The sequence below is a fragment of the Notothenia coriiceps genome, unplaced genomic scaffold (assembly GCF_000735185.1).
Source record: "Notothenia coriiceps isolate Sejong01 unplaced genomic scaffold, NC01 NC01_scaffold00004795, whole genome shotgun sequence".
NCBI lineage: Eukaryota > Metazoa > Chordata > Actinopteri > Perciformes > Nototheniidae > Notothenia > Notothenia coriiceps.
Genome location: NW_011337496.1, coordinates 263,387 through 286,689, shown reverse-complemented (window position 1 = coordinate 286,689; position 23,303 = coordinate 263,387). Strand labels below are relative to the sequence as shown.

General features: G+C 39.8%; 2 protein-coding genes across 4 annotated transcripts in view; one reads left to right on the top strand and one right to left on the bottom strand.

The window, feature by feature from the left end:
* pacsin1a (protein kinase C and casein kinase substrate in neurons 1a) overlaps window positions 1-23,303 on the bottom strand; it is a 42,451-nt gene that overhangs the window by 18,710 nt on the left and 438 nt on the right. Inside the window, exons 2-3 of one of the 3 annotated variants that reach the window (XM_010767793.1) lie at window positions 20,459-20,599; window positions 8,310-8,380 (exon numbers count right to left, since the gene is read on the bottom strand). The gene's annotated coding sequence lies outside the window, so the exon portion shown is untranslated. Of the gene's footprint in view, window positions 1-8,309; window positions 8,381-14,384; window positions 14,564-20,458; window positions 20,600-23,303 lie in introns of those variants that run through there. The other 2 variants (XM_010767792.1, XM_010767795.1) reach the window with 2 other exon arrangements.
* LOC104942580 (homeodomain-interacting protein kinase 2-like) lies at window positions 12,384-21,153 on the top strand. The gene is made up of 11 exons (XM_010767826.1): window positions 12,384-12,435; window positions 18,229-18,413; window positions 18,520-18,711; window positions 18,844-19,025; window positions 19,201-19,324; window positions 19,695-19,781; window positions 19,892-20,064; window positions 20,177-20,242; window positions 20,465-20,578; window positions 20,795-20,967; window positions 21,044-21,153. The coding sequence occupies exons 1-11, from the start codon at window positions 12,384-12,386 to the stop codon at window positions 21,151-21,153; spliced, it is 1,458 nt and encodes a 485-aa protein (XP_010766128.1).

Sequence of the window (23,303 nt, the reverse complement as noted above, 5' to 3'; positions counted from 1 at the left end):
ACACATATTCTGCAGGTTAACGTCTTCATAGCAAAACACAGCGACTGATCAACACATATTGCTTTCAGATTTGTAATGCCTCTTTCTAAAGAGCGGCCAGGAATTATAATAAGGTAACAGGGTCCAAAGATGGCTTTTCCTGTGCAGGCTAGCAGTGAGTCACGATTTCTCTCAAACAAGTGCAGGATGACTCAGTAATCTGTTTATGAATGCCTCCAGTGGGGTTCAGGGCGGCTGCACCAGAATCAAGTTTGTGCATCATTGTTGATTCCGTCTGGGGTGGGGGTTTATCCATTTTCAATCAATATCTATTTTGTGTAACATTGTGAGTAAGCCAGGTCAGCTGTGGCTCAGCTCCCAGAACAACAGTCCACACACTGGGGAGTAAATAACAACACATGCATTGCTATTTTATTGAATTGATAAATGTGGGGAAATATTATCGTGTTGTTTGCCTGCCCCACAGCGAGGTCAGAGGTCATGGTCAGCCTCAGGTCATATAAAATTGGAAGGGATTGAACATGCTTACTTTCATCAGTCAGCCCATACAACAGTTTTCACTCTGGTTCAATCTCCAATAAATGGTTTGATACGACTATCCAATTTCACAGGTGGCGAGGTAATAGCCTGACACTATGAAATGGGCTTATACTGTATAGAAGATGTTGCCAAGTGATAGTTAACGGCAGCGTTTCCGCCAGGGGGCCGTCTTGCCGCCATTTGACGCCCTTATTCAGCTCGGGACGCCCTGAACGCGAGCCGAGGGCGTCCAAAAATATTAATAATTCGAGAGAAGATCGAGAGTTTTTATCGCTTGAAATGACGAAAAGGAAAAAGGACAAGGACATCCCGCTGTTGGAGGGGCAAAGGAGTCTGGTGGGATTCTTTTCGGAGTATTGAAGATCGTTTCCCCGACATCGAAGGTGCCTGCTACAGGACAACACGGAACGAGCGCGATTTGGACGTGCTGAGCGGGGGTTTTTTAGTGGAGCACGCGCGTGAGCTGTGAGCACCAGAGCCTCGCAGCGGCGAAACTGAGGCTCCGTGGTAAACTGTGGTAACATGAAGAGCCGTTTGGGAGCCGAAAGAGCCGGCGCTTTAACAGAGCCGAGCCAAATGATCCGGCTCACTAACGTAAAAAGACAGTATCTATAAGGGATAGATACGCCCTCTCAGCCCTGGTCTGGCGAAAACACTGGCTGTACATTTCCGGCATGAATCGCTGAAAGGTTTGGGAAGCTTTGTTTCGTGAAAGGCTGGCAGAGGGTGCGGCCATAGCTCTGGGCGTGGCTACTGGGTATCCCTACGTAGCGATACCCAGGAAGTAAACAATGGAAAATCTCCAACGAGGTGTTTTGGGGAGGTCTTTTCTGTGTTAGAGTTTTACTCCCTACAGGGTGTACTTTGAGGGTTTTTGACTCTGCAGACCGTTTACAAACTTTACATGCATAAAAACCTTCATAACTAGGGTTGGGTACAGAGAACTGGTTCCGGTTCGGAACCGGTTCCAACATTTCGATTCCAACGGCATCATTTAGAAATGTGAATTTCAGTTCCGCTTTTCGATGCCTGAGGAAATGTTTCTCGCCGCTCTCTGTAGCCGACTGTATGACTGCGGCGGGGCGGGAAATGTAGCGTTGCACCTACACTTCCTACAGTGTAACCTGAGACCAGGGCCGGCCCGTCGCACTGGCGGATGTTCGCCGAGGGCGCCAGATCTGTGGAGGCGCTGTGCTGACAGCTCTGGGAGGAAAATGTTTTGACCGTTGGTGCTCATCCTAATTTTCGGCCTTGATGTAACAACATTCATAATTAAGTAAATGTAACACCCTTTTCATCCCGGTTACACTTTTCATTTGGCCTGTACGATGGGCGCTGTAAGTGATGAGAATGGGGGATGTTGGCTTATCTGTCACCCGCAGCTCACAGCCAAAGTGCGAGTGAGCGTGGGAGCGAGCGATGGAAAGAGGGAGGGTGCACCGGTACCAGCGCTGTTGTTATTAGCATATGGTGCTAGCTGCTCTAACGGATATTAGAAGATGTTTCTACAATAATGTGGAGGGAGAGTCCTCTCCAGTCAGACTGAGAGGCTGATAACTACAGCTCAGTGAGGTAAAGAACTCTTGAGTGTTTAGATAGTTCACTTTAGTCTAAGTTATCTCAGTGGGTCTCAAATGTTTTGATCACAATTTATGTAAACACATATTTCCAAGGCACTCCTTTATAATTATTGGGATAAAACAGGTTTGAAATCATTCCAATGTANAAAACAGTTCTTGTTAAGAAAAACAAGCATATCGGCCTGCCTTCTCAGGCATACCAGGAAGACATGTTTGAACATTTTAAAGTAAAATGCTTCAATCTGGTGCACTTTAAGCAGAATTACTAGAGACTAGATCTAGGGGGTACAACTCTAAACACCCATATGAAAAAGATCGGTTTACATTTTAATAATTAAATAAGTATGTGAACATAACCAATAACAAATACATGTAACGTATCTTATTTTACTATTTTATTTATGCATATTTTGTTATCTCTCCAGTTTAAAACGATATGTCTGGTTTACTGTCCTATAGTATACATTGGAATGATTTCAAACCTGTTTTATCCAAATAATTATAAAGGAGTGCCTTGGAAATATGTGTTTACATAAATTGTGATCAAAACATTTGAGACCCACTGAGATAACTTAGACTAAAGTGAACTATCTAAACACTCAAGAGTTCTTTACCTCACTGAGCTGTAGTTATCAGCCTCTCAGTCTGACTGGAGAGGACTCTCCCTCCACATTATTGTAGAAACATCTTCTAATATCCTTTAGAGCAGCTAGCACCATATGCTAATAACAACAGCGCTGGTACCGGTGCACCCTCCCTCTTTCCATCGCTCGCTCCCACGCTCACTCGCACTTTGGCTGTGAGCTGCGGGCGCCAGATAAGCCAACATCCCCCACTTTCATCACTGACAGCGCCCATCGTACAGGGCAAATGAAAAGCGTAACCGGGATGAAAAGGGTGTTACATTTACTTAATTATGAATGTTGTTACTTCAAGGCCNGCCAGCCAAAAGCCGCCTTAAATCCAGGAAAAGTTTCCTGAAGAGCGTCCCACCCCTCGGAACACTGAGCACAAGCAGTGAAAGAGTCACTCGTTCCCACCGAGTGACTCTTTCACTGCTTGTGCTCAGTGTTCCGAGGGGTGGGACGCTCTTCAGGAAACTTTTCCTGGATTTAAGGCGGCTTTTGGCTGGCACATGGCCAAAGAGAGGATGTCTTTGGTCAGTAGACTGTTGTTGGCGCTCTTTCTTGCTTGCTGCATTTCGTCGTATCTCTGGTGGGGCTATGCCTGCCAGGATGTACAGACTCTCGGGGTGGACGCCTCTCAGCCCTGGTCTGGCGGAAACACTGGTTGACGGGTATACAATGTTTTGGCAAAAAAAAAAAAAAGACTTAATATAACAATACAACTAGAACTATTCAAGCTTTTTTCTTAAGCACTTTATCAACATAATGTATCATAATTAAATGTCATTTAAAGAGAATGAGCCTAATCACTCAGTAAATCACTCCTAGAAAAGACCAACACCTTTCACAACCCTTTTTTGTATACCTTCCACAAGCCTAGAAATAGAGAAATGTTGTCTCCCACCAGGACATGTGAATATTAACTATTTACCAGGATAATTATAATAATGTAAAATAATTCAAACATTGAGAATGAGAGAGAACATCTACAAAGAACTAGAGCATCATAACATTGGCTTTAGAGCTTAAGAACTGTTTGGGCATGGCCTGAGCTGCATCCAATTTATAATATAATATATAACATGAAGAAAAAAACAGCCAACCTTTAATCTTTATTCAGTATTTCTCACAGAACAAGTCTGCAGCCATCGCCATGTCTAGAGTCACACGGTAACATAGCCAAAGACTCAAATATCCAGCTCAAACTAAAGTGAATCATATCAACTCTCTAACACTCCTGAGACAGAGAGTGTTAGTTCACGTCAAACTGTTTCTGTCTTTCCTTCATCATGACCTCAATTGTCTTCTTGGAGGAAGATTTTGCTGTAGGCAGTAATTATGCTCCCTGGCCTATGCTAAAACCATGTAAGTATAATTAATGTAATAGTAACATCTGCTTTGACTAGCAGCAAGATGCTCTAAAGCTCCAACTAAGAATGAACCGAGTCCCTCTGTCAGATCAATCAATGAGCCATAGTCATGACGACATGACTCACTGTCTCTGACCTTGTTTACAACATTTACTACAAGCAAAACCACTCGGCTGCTTTCAAGTTTGCTGGATCATCAGTACATACTTCTTAAAAAGGCATCAGAGATAATCTAGTTCACTGTAAAATTAGATTGAGTACATAATAATGTCAAGACAAAATTACAACTCCCAAGAGGCAATAATCTTTCTTCTGGATGAATTATAACTATATCTCTGTTGCAATATCTTTCCTTTAATATCATCATCTGGTCCAAAATTAAATTGTCCCATAATCAAATTGCTGCAAAAATAAACATTTTAGTTTTGTACTTTTAGAACTAATCAGTAAATGTGAGCATGCTAAAATCCTAAACTAAGATGGTAAGCATGGCAACAGTGTACCTTCTTATCATTAACGTGTTAGCATGCAAATGTTAGCATTAACTGGAAACACCATCTTGCCTAAGTACAGCCTCTCATAGCCACTAGCATATCTGTAGACAGTCTTGCAGGTATTTTTGACAAACTGATTAAAAAAAACAAGATATCTTGAAGACATGGACTATAAAATGATCCTTGTGTCCTCCAAACATGTAAAAAGTAAGATATCTAAGATGGCTAGAGTCAAACAGAGGGACAGATATAGAAGATGATCAGGTGGAAAGACAGGAAGAGTCTGTCGAAAGGAAACTATGTTGAGCAAGTTTTACGACCTGCCTAGAACACACGCACGATTTAGCTCAGTGTCCCGAGCGCTGCTGCAGTGCTTACGTAACTCCCTCTTGCCACAAGCTCCTGGTGACAGTGTGGAGAACAGTGTGGAGAACAGTGTGGAGAACAGAGGGTTAACAAACAGACGGGGAAGGGCAGAGAGGGACGGACAAGAGAGGCAGAGTGGAGGAGGGGAGCACAGACACATTGTGATGGCTGCTGATGAAGGAATGAACTGCAGACATGCAGCAGTGGAGGCTGGGAGGACAGAGGATCAGGGTCCAGTCCAGATTTTGCCAATGTCCAGGCAGGGAGAGGAAGCAGAGGGAGGGAGGGAGGGAGAGAGAGAGAGGCAGCAGTGAATCTGGAAATGCTGCTCTCCAAACACACCAGCGTTTCGCCTTCTTACCATTTAGCTGCCTGATGCTGCACTGAATACTGATGGGCTGCCTTCAAACACACGGCCTGGACGTGTGTGTGTGTGTGTGTGTGTGTGTGTGTGTGTGTGTGTGTGTGTGTGTGTGTGTGTGTGTGTGTGTGTGTGTGTGTGTGTGTGTGTGTGGTGAGAGTGGGAGGAGGAAGTCATGGAAAGTGCTAGAGATTTTTAACTAAAAGGGATATGCATCTAAAATGATTATACACAATATAAAATATACTTATACAAAGTCAGCCAACATGTTTATATTGAAAATAAATAGAAGTATTACCGCTCTCAATAGTAAAGGACTTCTAAATGTCATTTCAGTTTACAAAAACAGCCTTTGGTTCACTTTCCAAAGTAAATGTGACACATGTTACTGCTTGATTATCTCCTTGATCAAGTGAAATATGATGACGATAACAGAACACTGACAGGAGACTACAAGCAACAACACCAGGCAGTTTCCCAGGAGATACAACAACTGAATATCCAGGCTGCTATCACCTTACATCCCTGTGTATCCCAACGTACATCTAGATGCCATAGAATCTGACTGTCTGCCTGCAGTGACTGAGGACTGAAACTAAATTCAGACTTTAAAAAAAATCAAGACTGGCCTTGTAATTGGACCAGCACCAGGAGTCATCTCTCAGAAAACATGCAATCAAACAGAACTTAAAAGCTAGAATTGAAGACGAAACTTACTTTGAATTGGCACGTACATAAATGATTCACCCTAAATACAAATATTGCCAATTTGGCTTAGAAAATGAGGATGGATATATATAATCAGGAGCCAAACAAGTGCTGCTGGTGGTTAAATAAGGAAAGAAGCTAAATAAATAACTTGTGTGTAAATGTTTCTGTAGATATTGGCTAACAAGCCACCAAGCCTGGGCGACCTCTTCAGCTGACATGAGGAGGTCAAAGAGATCACAGTGTGACTTTAAGAATTACAAATATCACTATCCTACTTTCAACATTTCTAAAGGCCATGCTGAGAAGTGTGGCTGAAGAGATAATGAAATGTAATGGTTGGTTTTATTTAATTGCTTGCTCTTTAAACATTATTACCGGCTATGCTGCAACTACAACTAAAGATTGTAACACATTCATTCTGATTTATGGTCCCCAATAGAGATGTGGTTCTGTAAAACATAGCAGTTTAATACAGATGTAGTGTACCACCACGTCAAAGACCTTCTTTCTATACAAATAATCATGACTGGGTGATGTAAGGGAATATTTCTGTCTTACTCCTAAGATATTTAACCTTATTCTGTGTGTTGACATTTACAACCATCCCTGCTTCTAATCTCCCGTAAGGAATGTGTTAATGCAGTCGTATGTTGATACTAGGTTTTGTGGCCTGACCTGATGGGCACAAGGGGGGTTTTACAACTGTGAGAACGCTGGCTTTCTAAGCTCCACAGATGTGAGAGACATCTCCTGTGTCTGCAGATGTTTACGCCCATCCCCAATATGTGGATTTGACTCTCTGTAAACTAGTTAAAAGGTCTATCGAGAGATAGGCTGGGCAGAATCGACATGACAACCCACCCGTGCAGTCAGAACCTTTTGCTGCTGTGACTTGTGATATGAATTCTCCGGCCGTTTGACTTGTAATAAACATCATTGTTTGACATCAAAGCTCCAACTCTCCTCGTGTCTCTCTGAGTCCTGACTCTCCATTGCTGCAGAAGTTTCCCTTACAGGTGAGGCTTTAAAATCACAACTTTGCCTGACTAAGTGATATCTTCTTTGTTCAAAGAATATGTGCTGATATTATGATCAAGCAGAAATGAGTACATCTTGTCCCTTTTGAAATATTTCAAACTCAGATAATTAGAAACTAAGAATCGATGAGCTTTGATGAGCCACTTCAAAAGATTAGAGACATTTCCAACATGATATCAACAGTGTATCAGTGGGCAAGAGGTGGAGAGCATAAATAATGTCGGACAATATTCCTGCTGGTGATATCATTTCATTTCTGGGCTCTTAGGTTACCTTGAGCATACTCAAATGTTAACACTAAGTATTATTTTGGCCTAGCTTTCTTTTCCAGTCCACCCTGCTCAGGATCCCAGGAGAAACCTCCCTGATCTGGGCCATCATGTTCTGATGAGCCTTCTCACTTATACAAACAACAGTCTGTGCTCCTCAAACAGCTGCAGTGAGGTTCTGCCATAATGCACACAAAACAAAGACATCAAACAAGGAAATCCATAATCACTCCTGAGCAGTTGTTCTCTCCAGCGAGACAGCGAGAGCTGCTCTTAGCGAGGTAATAAAGGAACATTTTGACACAAATTATTAAGAGAGTCTAAATGTTATTGTGGAGGAAACCGACTACAGGTGAGTGAATATGACCAACTGTAGCTAGAAATGGAAACACTACAGTAGATATCCTATTATGTAATGCTAATCATGCACAGAGTAAAACACATTATTTACAATTTCATACCTTCAATATCTATTGTGTATATATTTTACAATACATACACAATTCCTCAATATTACCGGCTCTTTTGATTACTTTTATATGTTCACTTACCATGGTGTACTTTACCTATTCGTCTATATTCTTAATATTGTGTGCCTAACTTTTTTTGTATTACATTAATATATTTGTTTTCCTTTTATCTGTACCTTGCTTGCCTTGATCCTGTATATTTCCCCACTGTGGGACAAATAAAGGCTTTCCGGTTCTCATTCTGATATAAAAAGTCTCAAAAAGGAAACAAATGTGACCTCCAGTTAACTCGATGAAAGACTGGAACGCCCTCATTAAATATTAACACCATTGACAAAGAGCTATTAATCACCTTAAGTGGTGTATTTAGCATTATAAATTATACAAAAGGTCCTTTAAATAGCCCTTTCTGTTCCCTCTGGAGTAACTGTGCAACAAGAAGCTAAATGAGGATTAAGCAAACGAACACACGATAAAACCTCACCTTCTCCACCAATGGGAGGTCAGGTTTCCATAAACCTTAGAGAGAGCTGTTGGTCCCCTGCAGGAGATCACCTGTGGAGATAAAACATGAGATGCTGAGGTTAGTCTTTTGAGCAGCAGGTAACAGTAAGGGAAAGTGCTGCTAAATGACTCAGCTAAATGGAAATCAGTCCAACACATGTCAACACACCATTTCTCCTAACAGAGATGTTAAGCGATTAGTTGAAATTCATTTTTGAACTGTCACAATCAAGAGGAGAGTAGAAAACTCTGACACTGGTAAAAGATGTATTAATATCTGTTTCTTTTTGTTGCAAAATATTACGTATGTACAAAATTGAAGTTGGCAGAATTATAAAGGATCAAGTCATGAACGTAACATGTGCTGGTCAAACATATTAAAAGGTAACATGCACTGTGTGCTCTAAATGGAGTGTAAAGACGATTTTTTTAAACAATTCAAAGCCATCTGTAAAATGAATATATATTTTTCCTGCTGTCACTAACACATACCACATTATACCAGTATGCTGCCCACTCAAAACAGATAATACTGCTACAACATTTGTCATCTTATTATTATTATAATAAATTATGATACTAGAAATGCCATCCTAAAGATTCAAATCCAGACTGAAAGAGCTCATTTCAATTATCACTTGATGAAACATTTCATAACCAGGGCTCATATTTGTCCTGGACTTACTGTCATCATTTTAGTTACTACATGATGTTATTTCAAGCTACTTCATTGAATCCCCCCTGCAGCTCCCTGATACCATGATTATTTGATGACATGCTTATATGCACTTGAACTCGTCTCACCCACTGCATCACAGCCCTCTTTTACTACAGTACATGAATTATTCCATGGCTTTTGCTGGTTTAAAATGTGGAATTTACATAAAAATAATCCAAGAGGAAAAATAAACCTACAAGCAAAACAACTGCGACACCTTGGACCGTATGTACTGGAAAAACAATTTCAACACAATTCTCAAATGTGAGGATTTGCTGCTTTTTTCTCGATAAATCTAGAATATATTTGATTCAGAATGTTACTAGGAATATCTAAACAATTTGAAGGTGTCCCTTTGAGCCATGGGGAAAGGATTTACACAATCCAAACCAATGACAAATTCACCAGTAATGAAAACAATTGCTAGCTGCAGCTCTAGCTTCATATCATTTTATAATAATACAGCCATTTTGTTTTCTCTCTACATTAAGTGAAGAAGGTTGGTACCTTTATTTCAGCTCAATCTGTCTTTAAAGGGTTATGTGAGCGATATCAGATACTCTCCATTGTGCATTTTATTTATATACGTCTTCGTAGGATGTGTGCTGAGATGAGCTATTGCTGCTCCTGAGGAAGACGAGGAGCAGTTTAGAAAACAGACAGATTGCCTGACAAACCCTGCGAGGAAGCAGCCCACCCACTCAAAGCAACCTGAGATACGGCCACCACGAGATGACTGACAATGACCTCCACATCGAACTGATTCTGGCACAAATCCACGTCAAAACGCTGAGTCATGGTCACTTTATGCCACTGGTGATTTTTATCTGACCGTTCAGTCTGAAAGAGACAGAGGTCAGCAGTCTCCTGATGAAGATACAGCAATCTCTCAACATCTAGCTGCAGTTTCTGACAGAGGTGAAGCAATTACTCCATAGATTAGTTTATCAATAGAAAATCGATCATTTATATAAGCAACAATCCATCATGCAAAATGCACTTTTGTACGTCTTTTCTACATGAATATGTGTCCCCGGTGTTCCAGGGAACTCACAAAGTGTCAGGAAACACAACCCTCTCTCTTGTCCTCCGTACCCAAATCTCTAAAAACGGGGCTGCAACGGATCTGATACAGATTTGAATTGTTCTGACATCAGAAAAGGGGCGCTCCGCCTATATGGGCAACTCTCCACCTATCAGGGGAATGGGGGGTTGGGCCACGAACGTGTCCCTTCACACGAGAACGCTCGAAAGCACTGGAGACGCTGTAGTACATATGCCAGGCCTGTAGGTGGCGCTGTAGTCTGCCACAAAAGCAGCGAAGAAGACTTCTCACAGAATCAGCCGTTGCAAAAACAGGGCTGGAAAAGAGCAAATAGAGCGAAATGAGGCATGGCTAAAATGCAGGATCTGTTTGGTATTTTGAAAAAAAAACTTCACTGACATGTTTTATAGGTGGACCTACAATATATTTTTCAAATATAGCATGATAGGTCCAATTTAAACAATAACATATCGTTGGGTTTCTTTAAAGATCAAACGATTCAGGGTTAAATCATTGTTAGGTGAAGCTTCTCCCTGATCAAGAAGCAACACACACACACTCACACCATGATGAGCTGTTTTGCTCTCCAGCCAAGAAGACAACATTATGTCATCAGTGTGAACATGCCCATGAGGAACGCCCCCTCTAGTGTTCAATGTCCTGAAACTGCTGCGCCATGCTGGTACTTTCAATTATCAGCAAGCAGTGCATAAACAAAACGCCACTGACGTTGATATTCCGCCAGTATTGATCCGGCACATCATTCAAAGGCTCGACTCTAACGCTGGGACTCCATTTTGAGTTGCCCAAAAGACAGTGACACACACTGACTCACTGCTTTGCCTCAGGTTCATCCACAGCCACACAATGATACTTCAGAGAAGACAAATAGGGACATGCTGAGGTGAAACTGCATGAGAGCCACCTGGTGACATGAGCCTCATTCATACTGTTCCTCGAAAGGAAACACACTCGTTTGAGTAAACACCTGGGGAAACATTATCCACTGATAGGCCTCTACTATGGACAAACGTACAATTAAAAGACTTTCCTTCGTAGTGTTAGTTAGAATCACATCCTGCTGATATTATATCAGTAAAATGATTACAACATTATTAACCTCTTGCCTCCGTTTATCTCTGTAGCGTCAAATCAAACCTTTTTGTTGTGTAAAAGGCTTTTGATCGTCAATGTCATAAATCTTCCACCAAAGATAGCGTGGCTGTGTGTTCTCCTCAGCACTCAAAGAAATGAGACACTCCGGCTGCCCTTCAGACTCTCTGTTCTTTCTTCTTTCTTCACACCTTGTCAGACACCACTATCTCCTCTTTTCACGGAGGAACAGCAGCCTTTAACCCTTTCACCAACAAACACATTAAAAAGGATAAGAAAAAAACGACCCCCAATATTTCACACATTGTCCTCTCTCCCTCACACATGGTGTCTCAGGACCATCGACAACAGCAAAGGACTGACAATGTAACACGGTGACACAAAAGTCACCGACATGAGGAAACACCTTATTCCTCCATGTGCGATTTATAGAGAGACGCAGAAACAATCAGATCTCAGTGACATCTATTTTGAACTACCTGGATGCAGGTTTGAAATCTTGCACGGATCAGTATTCTCACAAAGTGTCTCTATAAGCCCCACAGTGCATTGCAATGAAACATAAGAGAAGAAACCAAGATACAGAACATCTAAGCTAAAAGATATTTGTGTTATGTGTTAAGTAAAATCAATTATAGTGTTGCACTGTGATGAGGACAAAGCAACCCACATTTGTCAGAAGCACCTATTTTAGATATCTCACATTAAATAGAAGAACTGCAGTGCTTCCCACACTCCTGTTAATCCTTAGTCAGTTATTATGGACATGGCCGACAAGAAAACCAAAATGAAGTCGGATCAAAAATAACCTGAAACCATTTAGCAAAACTGCCTGAAACGATTACATCTTCACTTCCTGGGTTAAGCTTAGCATACACTAGAACTGTGATCTCTGTGGTAGATAACACTAAACTACTGTTTTCCATTAAAGGTTAAAAGATAACAACAGAGAGCCAGTGGTTGCAAATTGTGATTACATTCTGACAACAAGCCTCCTGAGCGGCATTTGCCATTATCAAAAACAAAACAAGTCAAGCATGGAAACACAAAACGAAGTGTACCGCAGACACACTGTAACCACTGCAGGAAGTCAGGGAGGACACATTTGTTGTGGCTTTATAGAATAAACACAGCTTCAAAGTGAAAGGAAGGATATATTGTAACTCAATTAAGGCTAGATGGCTCTCAAAGGCACAGACAAGCACACAGACTCAGACACAACACATGCAGGTACATAGAGTTGAAAGCTGTGACAGGGCTTGAGAGGCTTGCCAATGATTTGATACTACTGTCAATAGAGTATCTGAGTTTCAGTATTGATAGCCTACCAAAGATGTTTTCAACAATGATAGCTGGAGACACATGTTTCTATTTTTAACAAAAGACATTTCACACATCTTTAATTTTGCATAAACCCAAGCTTTTCCTTTTCCAGAATAAAATGGTAAAGCATTGGCAAACATTCAAAAGTACACAGGATTTTTTTTAAAACATCCCCAGACATTCAATTCCAGCTTTTGGTACTTCACAGTTTTACTGCATGGATACAATTTAAATCAGTACCAAAAAAAGGTATTGAGGTTTTATCATGAGCTTTAATTACTAGGCCCAAAATGAGTCACCAATCTAAAGGGCAAAACATTTTTGAAAGATCAGAAAGTAAATAAGAAAAAACCCTTCAAACAAAACAAAAAGCAGCCATCATTTGTGTGTTTTTTGTTTACAACAACATAACATACACAGATAGATCCATGTATATCTAAAACATTTAGCATTTAATAAAGTACAGAGGAGTTCCTGGTGATGCACTTTTAACTTGTCTCCAGTGAAGAGTGAGGAGTCTGTTAATAAATAGCAAGTACTATTTCTCTCTCCTCTCCGCAATGCAATTGGATTACCCAACCGGCAGCATCATCATCTCTCTGCAGCTCATCGGCCTCTCCTGGGGCACCTTGGCTGCTGACAGACATGCACTCCAGCAAACAGTGAATTCAGCACCGCGGACAGCTCCAAAACAAGCGGAGGCGTGTACTAGCGACCTGTCAGTCATCTGCTACGTCACAACTACGGCACAAAAAAAAAACACACATTGCAGGCCTTTAATGCATTCTCCATTGAGAGGAGCCGTACGTTTTCAGAAACGGCTGGATGTTTTCGTTCACCAACAACACGATAACATCTTCTGCTCCTGAACGCATGAATGTGGCTGAGATTGTGTTAGTCAGCTGTAAGCCTGGATGCATTTCAGCTCGAGGCCAGATTTGATGAATGATTAAAACACCACATGCACCTAATCCCGTAAAGAAAGCAGGATGCTCCTCCTCTAGTGCTGTTGGTTTGTCAGAGGAGAAACAATGACGATTGAGATGGCTCCTCGCTGTGCTGTGACAACCAATTACATAACGTCAGAGCGGAGTGCTCTCATTAACATTCGCGTCCATTTCACCGAGAAACACTCACATACACAACACGGGCGAATCCTGACTCATATGTAATGAATTTGTACCGATAAAACCCACCATGTACATAAAGTGCTGAGCATAACGACATGTGTGATCGACGTGCTCCTACTCTTGTTTACCCATTTGACGCATGGATTGGAGCATAAAAATGGCAATCCTTACCCAGCATTCACCACCATCTCCATCTATGATAGTGTCTGTAAAATGACACTCTTTAATGTCACATAGATATGTATGCGTGTTCCATTTACGCAGATACACAGTTTTGAACAGTGAGGTCAAATTTCCTGTCAATTCGAAGGGCAAGGGAAACAGCTGCATGGTAAAAACAACACCCTGCATCATGCTGTCATTTCAAGGGAAGTAAGAACATCAGCTAATCTGTGCAAAACGAAACCAAACGCCTCAAGAATATAGTTCCTTACGCGAGCAAAGCATGCAAGAGTAATCTCAAGATGGTCCTTTTCACCCTTGGATATGCAAACACACTATCAAAACAACACATGCATAATTCACAATTGCTTTGGTATTGCTGATGAATCAGTAGTACTTGTTCGGTAACGCAGCAGAGAGGGGATGGAACATCATCCAAACGACGGGAAACGATGCGAGATTCCTTTATCCCTGCGTCGCCCTCTGCCTAAAGGATGCTCAGCTTCTCTTCCCATTACAGCAATTTGCCATCAACACGGAGCAGACACACACACACTGACTTACCAGAGATGCTGCAGCTGCCGAGGTGCACTACTACCCAATAGCCTATGCTGCAATATATTCAGTATTTCCCCTTGCAGTGACAGAAGGTGACCCTGCGTTCTCTCTCTGCAAGACACTAGATCACGACGCACGCAGCAAGGGGGAGCTCCACGGCACAGACGCGCGTCGGGGGGATGGCCCAGCGATTTCCTTTCACGACAGAAATAGGCTGCGGGAAAGCGGATGCAACTAGGAAACAGGCCTTTTTCTAACATGCCCTCCCAATATTAGCAACATAAGCTTAGGGGAGATTTGCTAGATGTTTCAGCATCTGCAGGAGACGAGAGGGTCATTTGCATTTTCAAGGTTTTATTATCAATAAAGTTTGATGTGGATCATATTTGAGTCTGAAGGAAATACGTTTTGTTTTATATATCAACAATTTCTAAAATAATATGATAGTTTCAATATCGGGGAGAGCCCCAAATTTGACTTCCACTTTCCAACCAATAAGGGGAGAGGGTGGTAGGAGTGGGCGTGGTCGCTTTTCTTGTCAGTCACGCCCCCATTGCATTACACTGCAGGGGAGGGAGATGGTGTTTTTGTCCTTTAGCTGCCTAACAGGCCTACTGAATCTCCATCCACTGGTTAATATGGGATGTCTGTTGATATAACTGCAACATTCAAATGTGCTTTCAGAGACGGCACAATATGACCGTGCTGTATATTCTCAAAGGGCCATTGTAAAAAGAGTCTACCAAAAGGGAAAACAATAATGGACACATTTGGGGACACATGGAGAGGTCAAAGAGGAGGACAGCATTGAAATATTGCAGTCTCTGTGTTTTGTATGACTGATTTATGTTTAGAAGATCAGATTTACTGTCTGTTAGCTTCCTCAAACATGATAAATGATGTAAGGTTGGTTCATCAATGTGGGTGTTTCAATAAAAATACAAAGTGTAACAGCATTGTGGTTTTTTGTGTTTATTAATATAATCATGTCTCTATTGAAGAAGGACCATGCATAAAAGTACATTCATCTAAAAAAGAGAAGAGATGATTTATGCCAGATTTGAGCGAATAGCTAATTTCCACATAATCAACAAACCCTAAAAACATTGCATAGTCTCACATATCAAATCAACAATTATAATCAGATCATAACACACAACCCTCTTTCAATCGAGTAAATAAAGGACATTTCTGAGTATAAATATCATTTTGATTTCATTTGTCTTTTTATTAACTCAAAACAATTCTGGTTGTTGTGACAACATGTCTCATATATCCATTTTGTATTTATGGACACACAATATGGCTGCCTTCACTCTTTATGGATGCAAGAATCTGCCTGTAGTCTGATAAAGGCAAAGTGTTAATTATTTAGTTTCCTACAAGGAAAACATTGAAACAAACGTCTCTGTTTAGTCAAGGGAAAGAATATTCTTGTTTTTGTTTTTTGCAGCGCTCATCCTTTAAACCCTCAGTGGAGCAATGCGCCCTGCCAAAGCCTCTCAACATCCAAGACAAACGGGGAGAAGAGAAGAGGTGTTTGTTTTGTGGAGATGAGGTTTCTGGAGGAGCAAATGCCCTAAAGCAGATTAACTGGATGCTTGGGTCTGACTTTTAGGAGCAATAACTTTATCTGATTATATAAATGACACGAAGAGGTTATTAGAAAGCTACAGTCACACAATACTTCATAATCGGAGCTGTGCATGCATGCTTTAATGCACACACATGCGTGATCTCTTTCTGTTATTAAATAATACATGTGTATATGCAGGGATTGTCCCTGCTGCATGCATAAGCTTGACCCCTCACCTAAACCATTGAACTGTCGAATGAAACTGATTTATTTCAAATCTATATTTAACACTTGCAATTCTTCAAGATTTGAAGACTGTCACAATTAAATATTTGAGGCTTTTCTCTTCTTTTCCGCTCCTTTCTTTTTACTTTTACTGTTTACTTTGCACTCTCAGAATATAATCCCCTTTCTCTCTGCTTGATTTACTACTAAGGGAAAAAATAACCCTCCTGGTAGAAATTGTTTTGAAAGATTTTACTGTAACAATTAATTTCATTACAAATTCACAATGTCAGGAAAACTAAAACATTTCTGGGAAGGGGCTCAAGGAGTGGCATAAGTACATTTACTCAAGTATTGTACCATTTTGATGTACTATAGTACATCAAAATTGTACAATAGTATTCTCATTTTATGCTACTTTGCACTTCTACGGCTGTACATTTATCTTTACAGATTATTAGCTAATACAAAATATTTAAAACAAATTGAGTAAACATTGACAGATATACGGCAGCTTTATGTAAAGTCACAAAAATAAAGTCCACCTTTTATCAGCTGTGATAAACATTATTGAATAAATAATCATAATCTAGTGATTTAACATATCAGATTCTGAAATGGGTCTCTTTATCAAGTACTTTTACTTTTGAAACTTGAGCATAAAATGTGAGTACTTTTCCACTTTTGAGCTTTAGATTGTGATCACATTTGGATCCACCGTGTCTGGTTTATTTCAATCTAATCTTTACTCCCATTTATCTGACGGATAACATCAGTTTACATTATACCAGAATGGCTTACATTTTAAATCACCTTTAACTGAACACCCAACATAGTCATAGGAAATCACAAATGTACCCTCATCTGCCCCCATGTTGTTAACTCAAAGGCATTCAGTGACTTCTAGTGGCAGTAGGCTGCTAGTGGAAACCCTGCTATAAGACTCTATGAGATGCATTTTTCTCTTATTATTAAAGTGTTTGGTAACAGCTATATAATATTCCTGCACAAATTGAGGACACATATTATGCAATAATACAATTATTCGTAGAATCAACTTACAGTCATTGCTGCACAGGATTTGTTCTGATTCATGTGATCCAGACAAAGCAAATATTACACAAGTTGTAGAGTCCACAAGTCCATATTTATTTTAAATGAATACATTTAATAATGAAAATATATCACATCATGTTTTTATCTGACAATTGTTCCACTTTAATCGATTTATGTTGCAGTTTATCCTTTCAAAACATTTTTTCTATTGCATTTTAAAACATTTCTCTCCTACTAGCTGTACACAAAGGGAGGCATGCACATATATTTAAGGGGTGTAGTAGAAACAAGCTTACGGAACTTTAAATTATTTCGATATCACCAAAGTAACAAAAGAAAAAGGAATGTTTCAAATGTAAAGAAGAAAAAAACCAAGACAAAACATACAGAACTTTGACATTCTGTGGTTCCTATGACAACACATTTGGAAATCTTAAAGGGCTTTGTGACATCACGAACATTCTAAAGTCAGGTGTAGGTTGAGCTGTGTGGGATCATTCGGTCATTTACTTTTGGCGAGCGGACGAGAAGCAACCTCTGAAAATCCCCAATAGTTTTTACCCAAACATCACAAAAACACACAGTATTTGAACGTGAAGCATTCTGTAACAAATACAGGTAGTTACTGCTTAGTTTTTAGGTTAACCTGTACATTTATTCAAAGAAAAACTGTGAAATATACCAAATTAGTTTCTTAGAGTATATTTATACAGTTTTATTTATTTGTACTGTTTTTCTATTTGTAAATCGTTGTGGGGTGAGGTGGCTGACAGCAGGTTGCCCCTTGTACATTTCCTCTATCATTTCTAAATTATTCACTTATAAATCTTAAATCTAAATAATCTTTGGTGGCAAGGCTATATCACTAAGACCTTTTGATAACTCATTATTGTGGGGCTTTTAAAAACAGTTATAAACATTAATCAAGGCAGAAAATCATTCAATTGTGGCAATTGGAATAACATACCAATACTTTGTTAACTTTGCTTTCAGTTATGCCGTCAGTTTTGAAATCTGAACCCCTGGTCAACACAATCTCAGACAATTACGAGATTTTAATAGTTCTGGGAGTGGGTTCCTTTGGACAGGTGCTGAAATGTTTGAAACTGGACACTGCAGAGACTGTGGCTGTCAAGGTTTTGAGAAACAGTAACGCAGATGAACTCAACATGAGAGAGGTGAGCTAGCTTAGATGATCACAAGTCAAAGATCCATTATTGGACATTGCCTGAGTCTTAATAAATATTTGCTCGTACACAACCTCACTGTTTTATGTATCCTCAGATGCGCATGCTGGAAAAGCTCAGATGTTTTGACTCTGATAAGTCCAGCATCGTCAGATGCCATGAATGCTTTCAACGGATGAACCGGACTTTCATGGTTTTTGAAATGCTGGATATGAGCCTCCATGACTACATGAACAAGAGAGGATGGCGGCCTGCACCTCTCAATGGAATAAGAAGGGTGATCAAAGACGTAAGGATGCCAGATAGAAAATAATTAACAACTATTAGTTTTCCACCCGTTAGATAAGATATACTTTTATTGATCCCAGTTTGGGAAATCATTCTCATCATATAAACATTACGTAAATGACTTCACTTGCAGTTGGCCACAGCATTTGATACCCTAAAGAGTATTGGACTGATCCATACAGACTTGAAGTTGGACAACGTCATGCTGGTGGATCACCAGGTACAGCCGTTCAGGGTGAAGCTCATCGACTTTGGCCTAGTTGTGAAGACCTCCGAAGTCTGGAAAGGACTTGTAGTGCAGCCTGTCTGGCATAGGTAAGACCTTTAGACCTTTATCATGGATATGCAATCGATGTAGGAAGTTCACTGCCATCTGGCTGTCTCTTATTGAATATTTGGAGAAGAACAGTATGCCTAAAGAAAATGTATGAGTTGTATTTTTATTTCTTTAAAAATGACCTTGTATATTGTGCTGTTCTTCCACACTCAGAGCCCCTGAAGTTATTCTTGGCCAGCCATTCAATGCGGCCATCGATGTTTGGTCTCTTGGCACCATATTGGCCGTAATGCTCCTTGGTGTTCCGCTTTTCCCAGGAAATAATGTGTATGATGTGGTGAGTAACATTGATGGTTCATTTCTACATTTGTCCTAATGTTTGTAATATTGTTTTGATATGTACTAATACTTTACAGTCAGGCATGTTTAATACATGGCTATTAGAACATGCATAGAGTAGTCAAAATGACATTTTGCTGTGTTTTGTCTCTAGCTCCGTTTCATCATCGATCTCCTGGGTGAACCACCAAGGAAACTCTTGAATAGTGGATTATTCACAGAGTCATTCTTTAAGGGAAAAAGCAGATTCTTTGGGCGGACGGTTTGGAAATTCAAGGTATAGCACCACAACCTTCTTTGCCAAACATTCATTATCCTCCATTAGATCATGAGCATAAAAAGCAATACAATATTTTGTCTTCTTCCAGACACCCTTGGAGTTTCGGCTGGAAACAAAGCTGATGACGAGTGATGACAGGGAATACAAGTTTTCCTCTCTGGAGGAGCTGAAAACAGTAAGTTCTCAAGAAGGTGCTGCCTGTAGAGGCAGTAACAACATAGCCAAATATCAGGAAATCTTTTTGCCTGCGTGTCAATTCATTTGTCAATATTCTTTTTTATTTAGTCAAGCACACACAACAAAACCAGCTTCCAGGCAGAAGACAGGAAGGCTTGTGTGGAGCTTTTGCAGGACATGCTCCAGATGGACCAAAAGAAAAGGATTACTCCAAAACAAATCCTGGCCCATCCATTCATAACCAGGAGCTACCTCAATCTGAGCAAAAACTGTCTGTATGGGTAAGTATGTCTGTTTGACAACAGTAGGCATTTTAGATTACTTTAAATGGCTTTTGTAATGTGTACCGTACGCAATTTGAACATGATTGTAAACGTGATTATCCTTTTGTAGCACTGAAACTGTAGAAGCTGACAGTTCCAACGAGAGGCCAGGGACAGAACAGATACAACTTGACGGGTAAATAATGATTTGTTTCTTTTGGTTTTGTGGTAGAATGGAAATAATAGTTTTCTATCAGTTTGAAACATTTCACCTGGAAAAGCGCTCTAATAAAAATGTAATGAATTATCCTTATTTGCTCTGAACTCAGCACGCTTCCGAATGTTCCTAAATGCACCCGAACAACATATTTTATGGGAACACCACTTGTTAAACGTGTGCATCTTTGCTTACCTTTAGATCCTCTGAACACTCCTGTAGTCTCAAAGAGCTGCTAGCTGGGGTCATCGAGGTTCAGACCGATGAGAGGACCGTACTGGTTGAAGAAGCCACCAAAGAGAGCAGTGTCATCAGGTAAGGCCACTAATCCCTCAGCTGAGAGTAGAAGAAAAACACAATAAAGTTAGGAGAGATAAAAGGATCATAATGTTCAAAGTTAATGCAATCGAAGCAGGTGACATAAGATGCACCGTTGCCCTTAATATGACAATGTCAGTTTCAATATAATCTAGACCTTTTGATCTTGTATGAACCAACAATGACCCTGTAAGTGTTTGTGTGTTTGTGTAGGACCCAGACTGTGCAGGGAGATACCCCCAGCTCAGTGAAGGCTGAAATTGCACATGAAATTAAACTGGATTCAATCACTGATGAAGATTGGGAAATAAGCATCGTATCGGTTATTGGACAAGGCCATTCCGAAGCTCCCAAGTCCAGCAGCGAAGAGTCCTTGCCCGCACCTGGTAGGAAATATTTACCTCACCATTTTCTGAATTGTCGTATTTTGATTAAAACACTAACTATAATTTTAATTTTCAGTGGTCAGCGAGCCCAGGAAGAAAAAGAAGAAGGGAATCAGAGGATTCTTCTCCAGGATGAGGAGAAATTTCTTCTCCTGCTTCTGTGTGCCTGGGCAGGGCGAGGAGTGAAGTAGTCTTTGAAGGTTTTCCAATGAAACTCACTCAGTCAGTTCAACATCAGCAGCTTCATTTCCCTTAACTCTGACATGGGTGTTTAAAACTCCTTCAAGCTCTCCGGAGATTCAGTGCAAAACTTCACAGTTACTTCTATGGGCAGCATGGCACTTCCTGTGAGGAGCAGGAGCCGTGTCTGCATGGGTTTTCTCCGGGACCTCCGGTTTTCTCCCGTTTTTTACAATAAATGTTTCACAAATTACAAATATGTCTATTGGTTGTACATTTTCAGTCTTAAGATAGGACTGAAATACATTTCGGTTGGTAAATTGCTTTGTGTCTATAAAGACTTTCTCCTGTGATTTACTAAGAGCTGGTCTTTCTGACGGATAAACTCTCAAGCCAAATTTAGGGGGATGCCACGCTGTCATTTCAGTTTTAGATTTTTCCAGCAGTTCATATTCCAATTCGTGGTGCATTTATGGTCAAATGACCATTATAAAGTAGTGACAATTATTTTGGAAATAGATTTTTATGTCTGTCCCCATTCTATTATTCCAACCATTTTGTTTTCTGGTGCTTTAAAAAGTACTGATATTCACAGGGCTGCTACTATGGCTGCAGCTTTAAATTCCTGTTTTAGCAAAATGTTAAGAATATGGTATCATTATCCTAAAATTTGATAAAAACTTAATTTACTTCAAATCATTTCAATAACAGTCTATAGGATATTCATATTTATTCTGTCTGTATTAATACTGTCAATATATTAACCATCTAGTGTATTCATTTTTTAAACGACTGTTTATAATGTGTATACCCCTTTATTCTGTTCATAGTGTAAATACTTCAGTTTGTATCGTTGAGATGTATATTTATATTATACTAGACATCACATTTTCTTTGTCTTATCACTTGTACTCTGTGCAATGACAATAAAGTTGAATCTTATCTATTCAAATTTAGTTTGAGGCCTCATATTTCTCGTGATTACCCAATAACAGAGTCATCAACCAATAGCTTATGTTCTCAATTGTCTCCCTGGAAGCTCAGAGGTAGTTGAAAGTAGCTGTCAAATATGCAAAGAGAGAAGAAGATACATTTAATACTACAGTCACACATAACAAATTGCTTCTTGGTCGAGGTCTGAAAAATGATGTAATTGTTTGTGTCATCAGTGGTGTAAAGTAACTGAGTACATGTACTCAAATATAATACTTAAGTTTGAGATACTTGTTCAGATTTCAGTTTTTGTTTCTACTACAATTCAGCGGTAAATACTCAATTTATTTAATGTGGAATTAAAACTAGCTACACACACACACAAACATTTCTCAGCTGATACCACTCTTCCACATCCATACCAACACACCTACATCATATTAGTTTCATACATGTATTCCAATGGCTGTCAGGACCCCATTATACAACAGGCAAAGAAACCAAGAAATGACAAGCATGTAATTCAATGGTAAAATGTCACATCTGGTGATATAGAATAAAAAGGACAAATTGAACTATTTTCCTCCAATATAAAACCCTGACATTACAAAATGCATGATTTTATACCGGTATGGCGGAGAGATCAAAAGATGTGGTTATAATGGGAGTGGATGGGACACGAGTGGCTAATGTGTGAGTTTTTTGTTTAATCTGACTCTGTGCAAAAACTAATAATCCACCAAAATAAATGTTGTTGCTAATCTTTGACATATCCAAGACTGTGATAAAAAAAAAAGCTGACCCCACCCAACATTCATTATATGGAAAATAACTGCCTTTTTTTGCATGTTTTTCATAGAAAACGCAAATTCATGTTTTCAAACTGGCAGTTCAAGGGTTAAAATCCTGAACATAATTTAACATTTGGTATTTTTGATCAGGACTGAAGTTGATTGAAAGATTTAACCCCAAAAAGTTTTTAAAAATATTAATCTGTTGTCATTTTAGAGCAGTTTTTGTAAGTGGAAATTTTTGACCCGAATGAATAATATGTAACTTTTTTGTGCAATCTGATTTTGTGCGAAAAAACTAACCAGATATGTATTTTTGGGGAAATAACTCATTTTCTCTGTTTTCATCATGAAAAAAAACAGCGGTTTCATGTTTCCAAAATGGCATTTAAAGGGTTAAAATCCTGAAAATGATTACATTTCTGATATTTT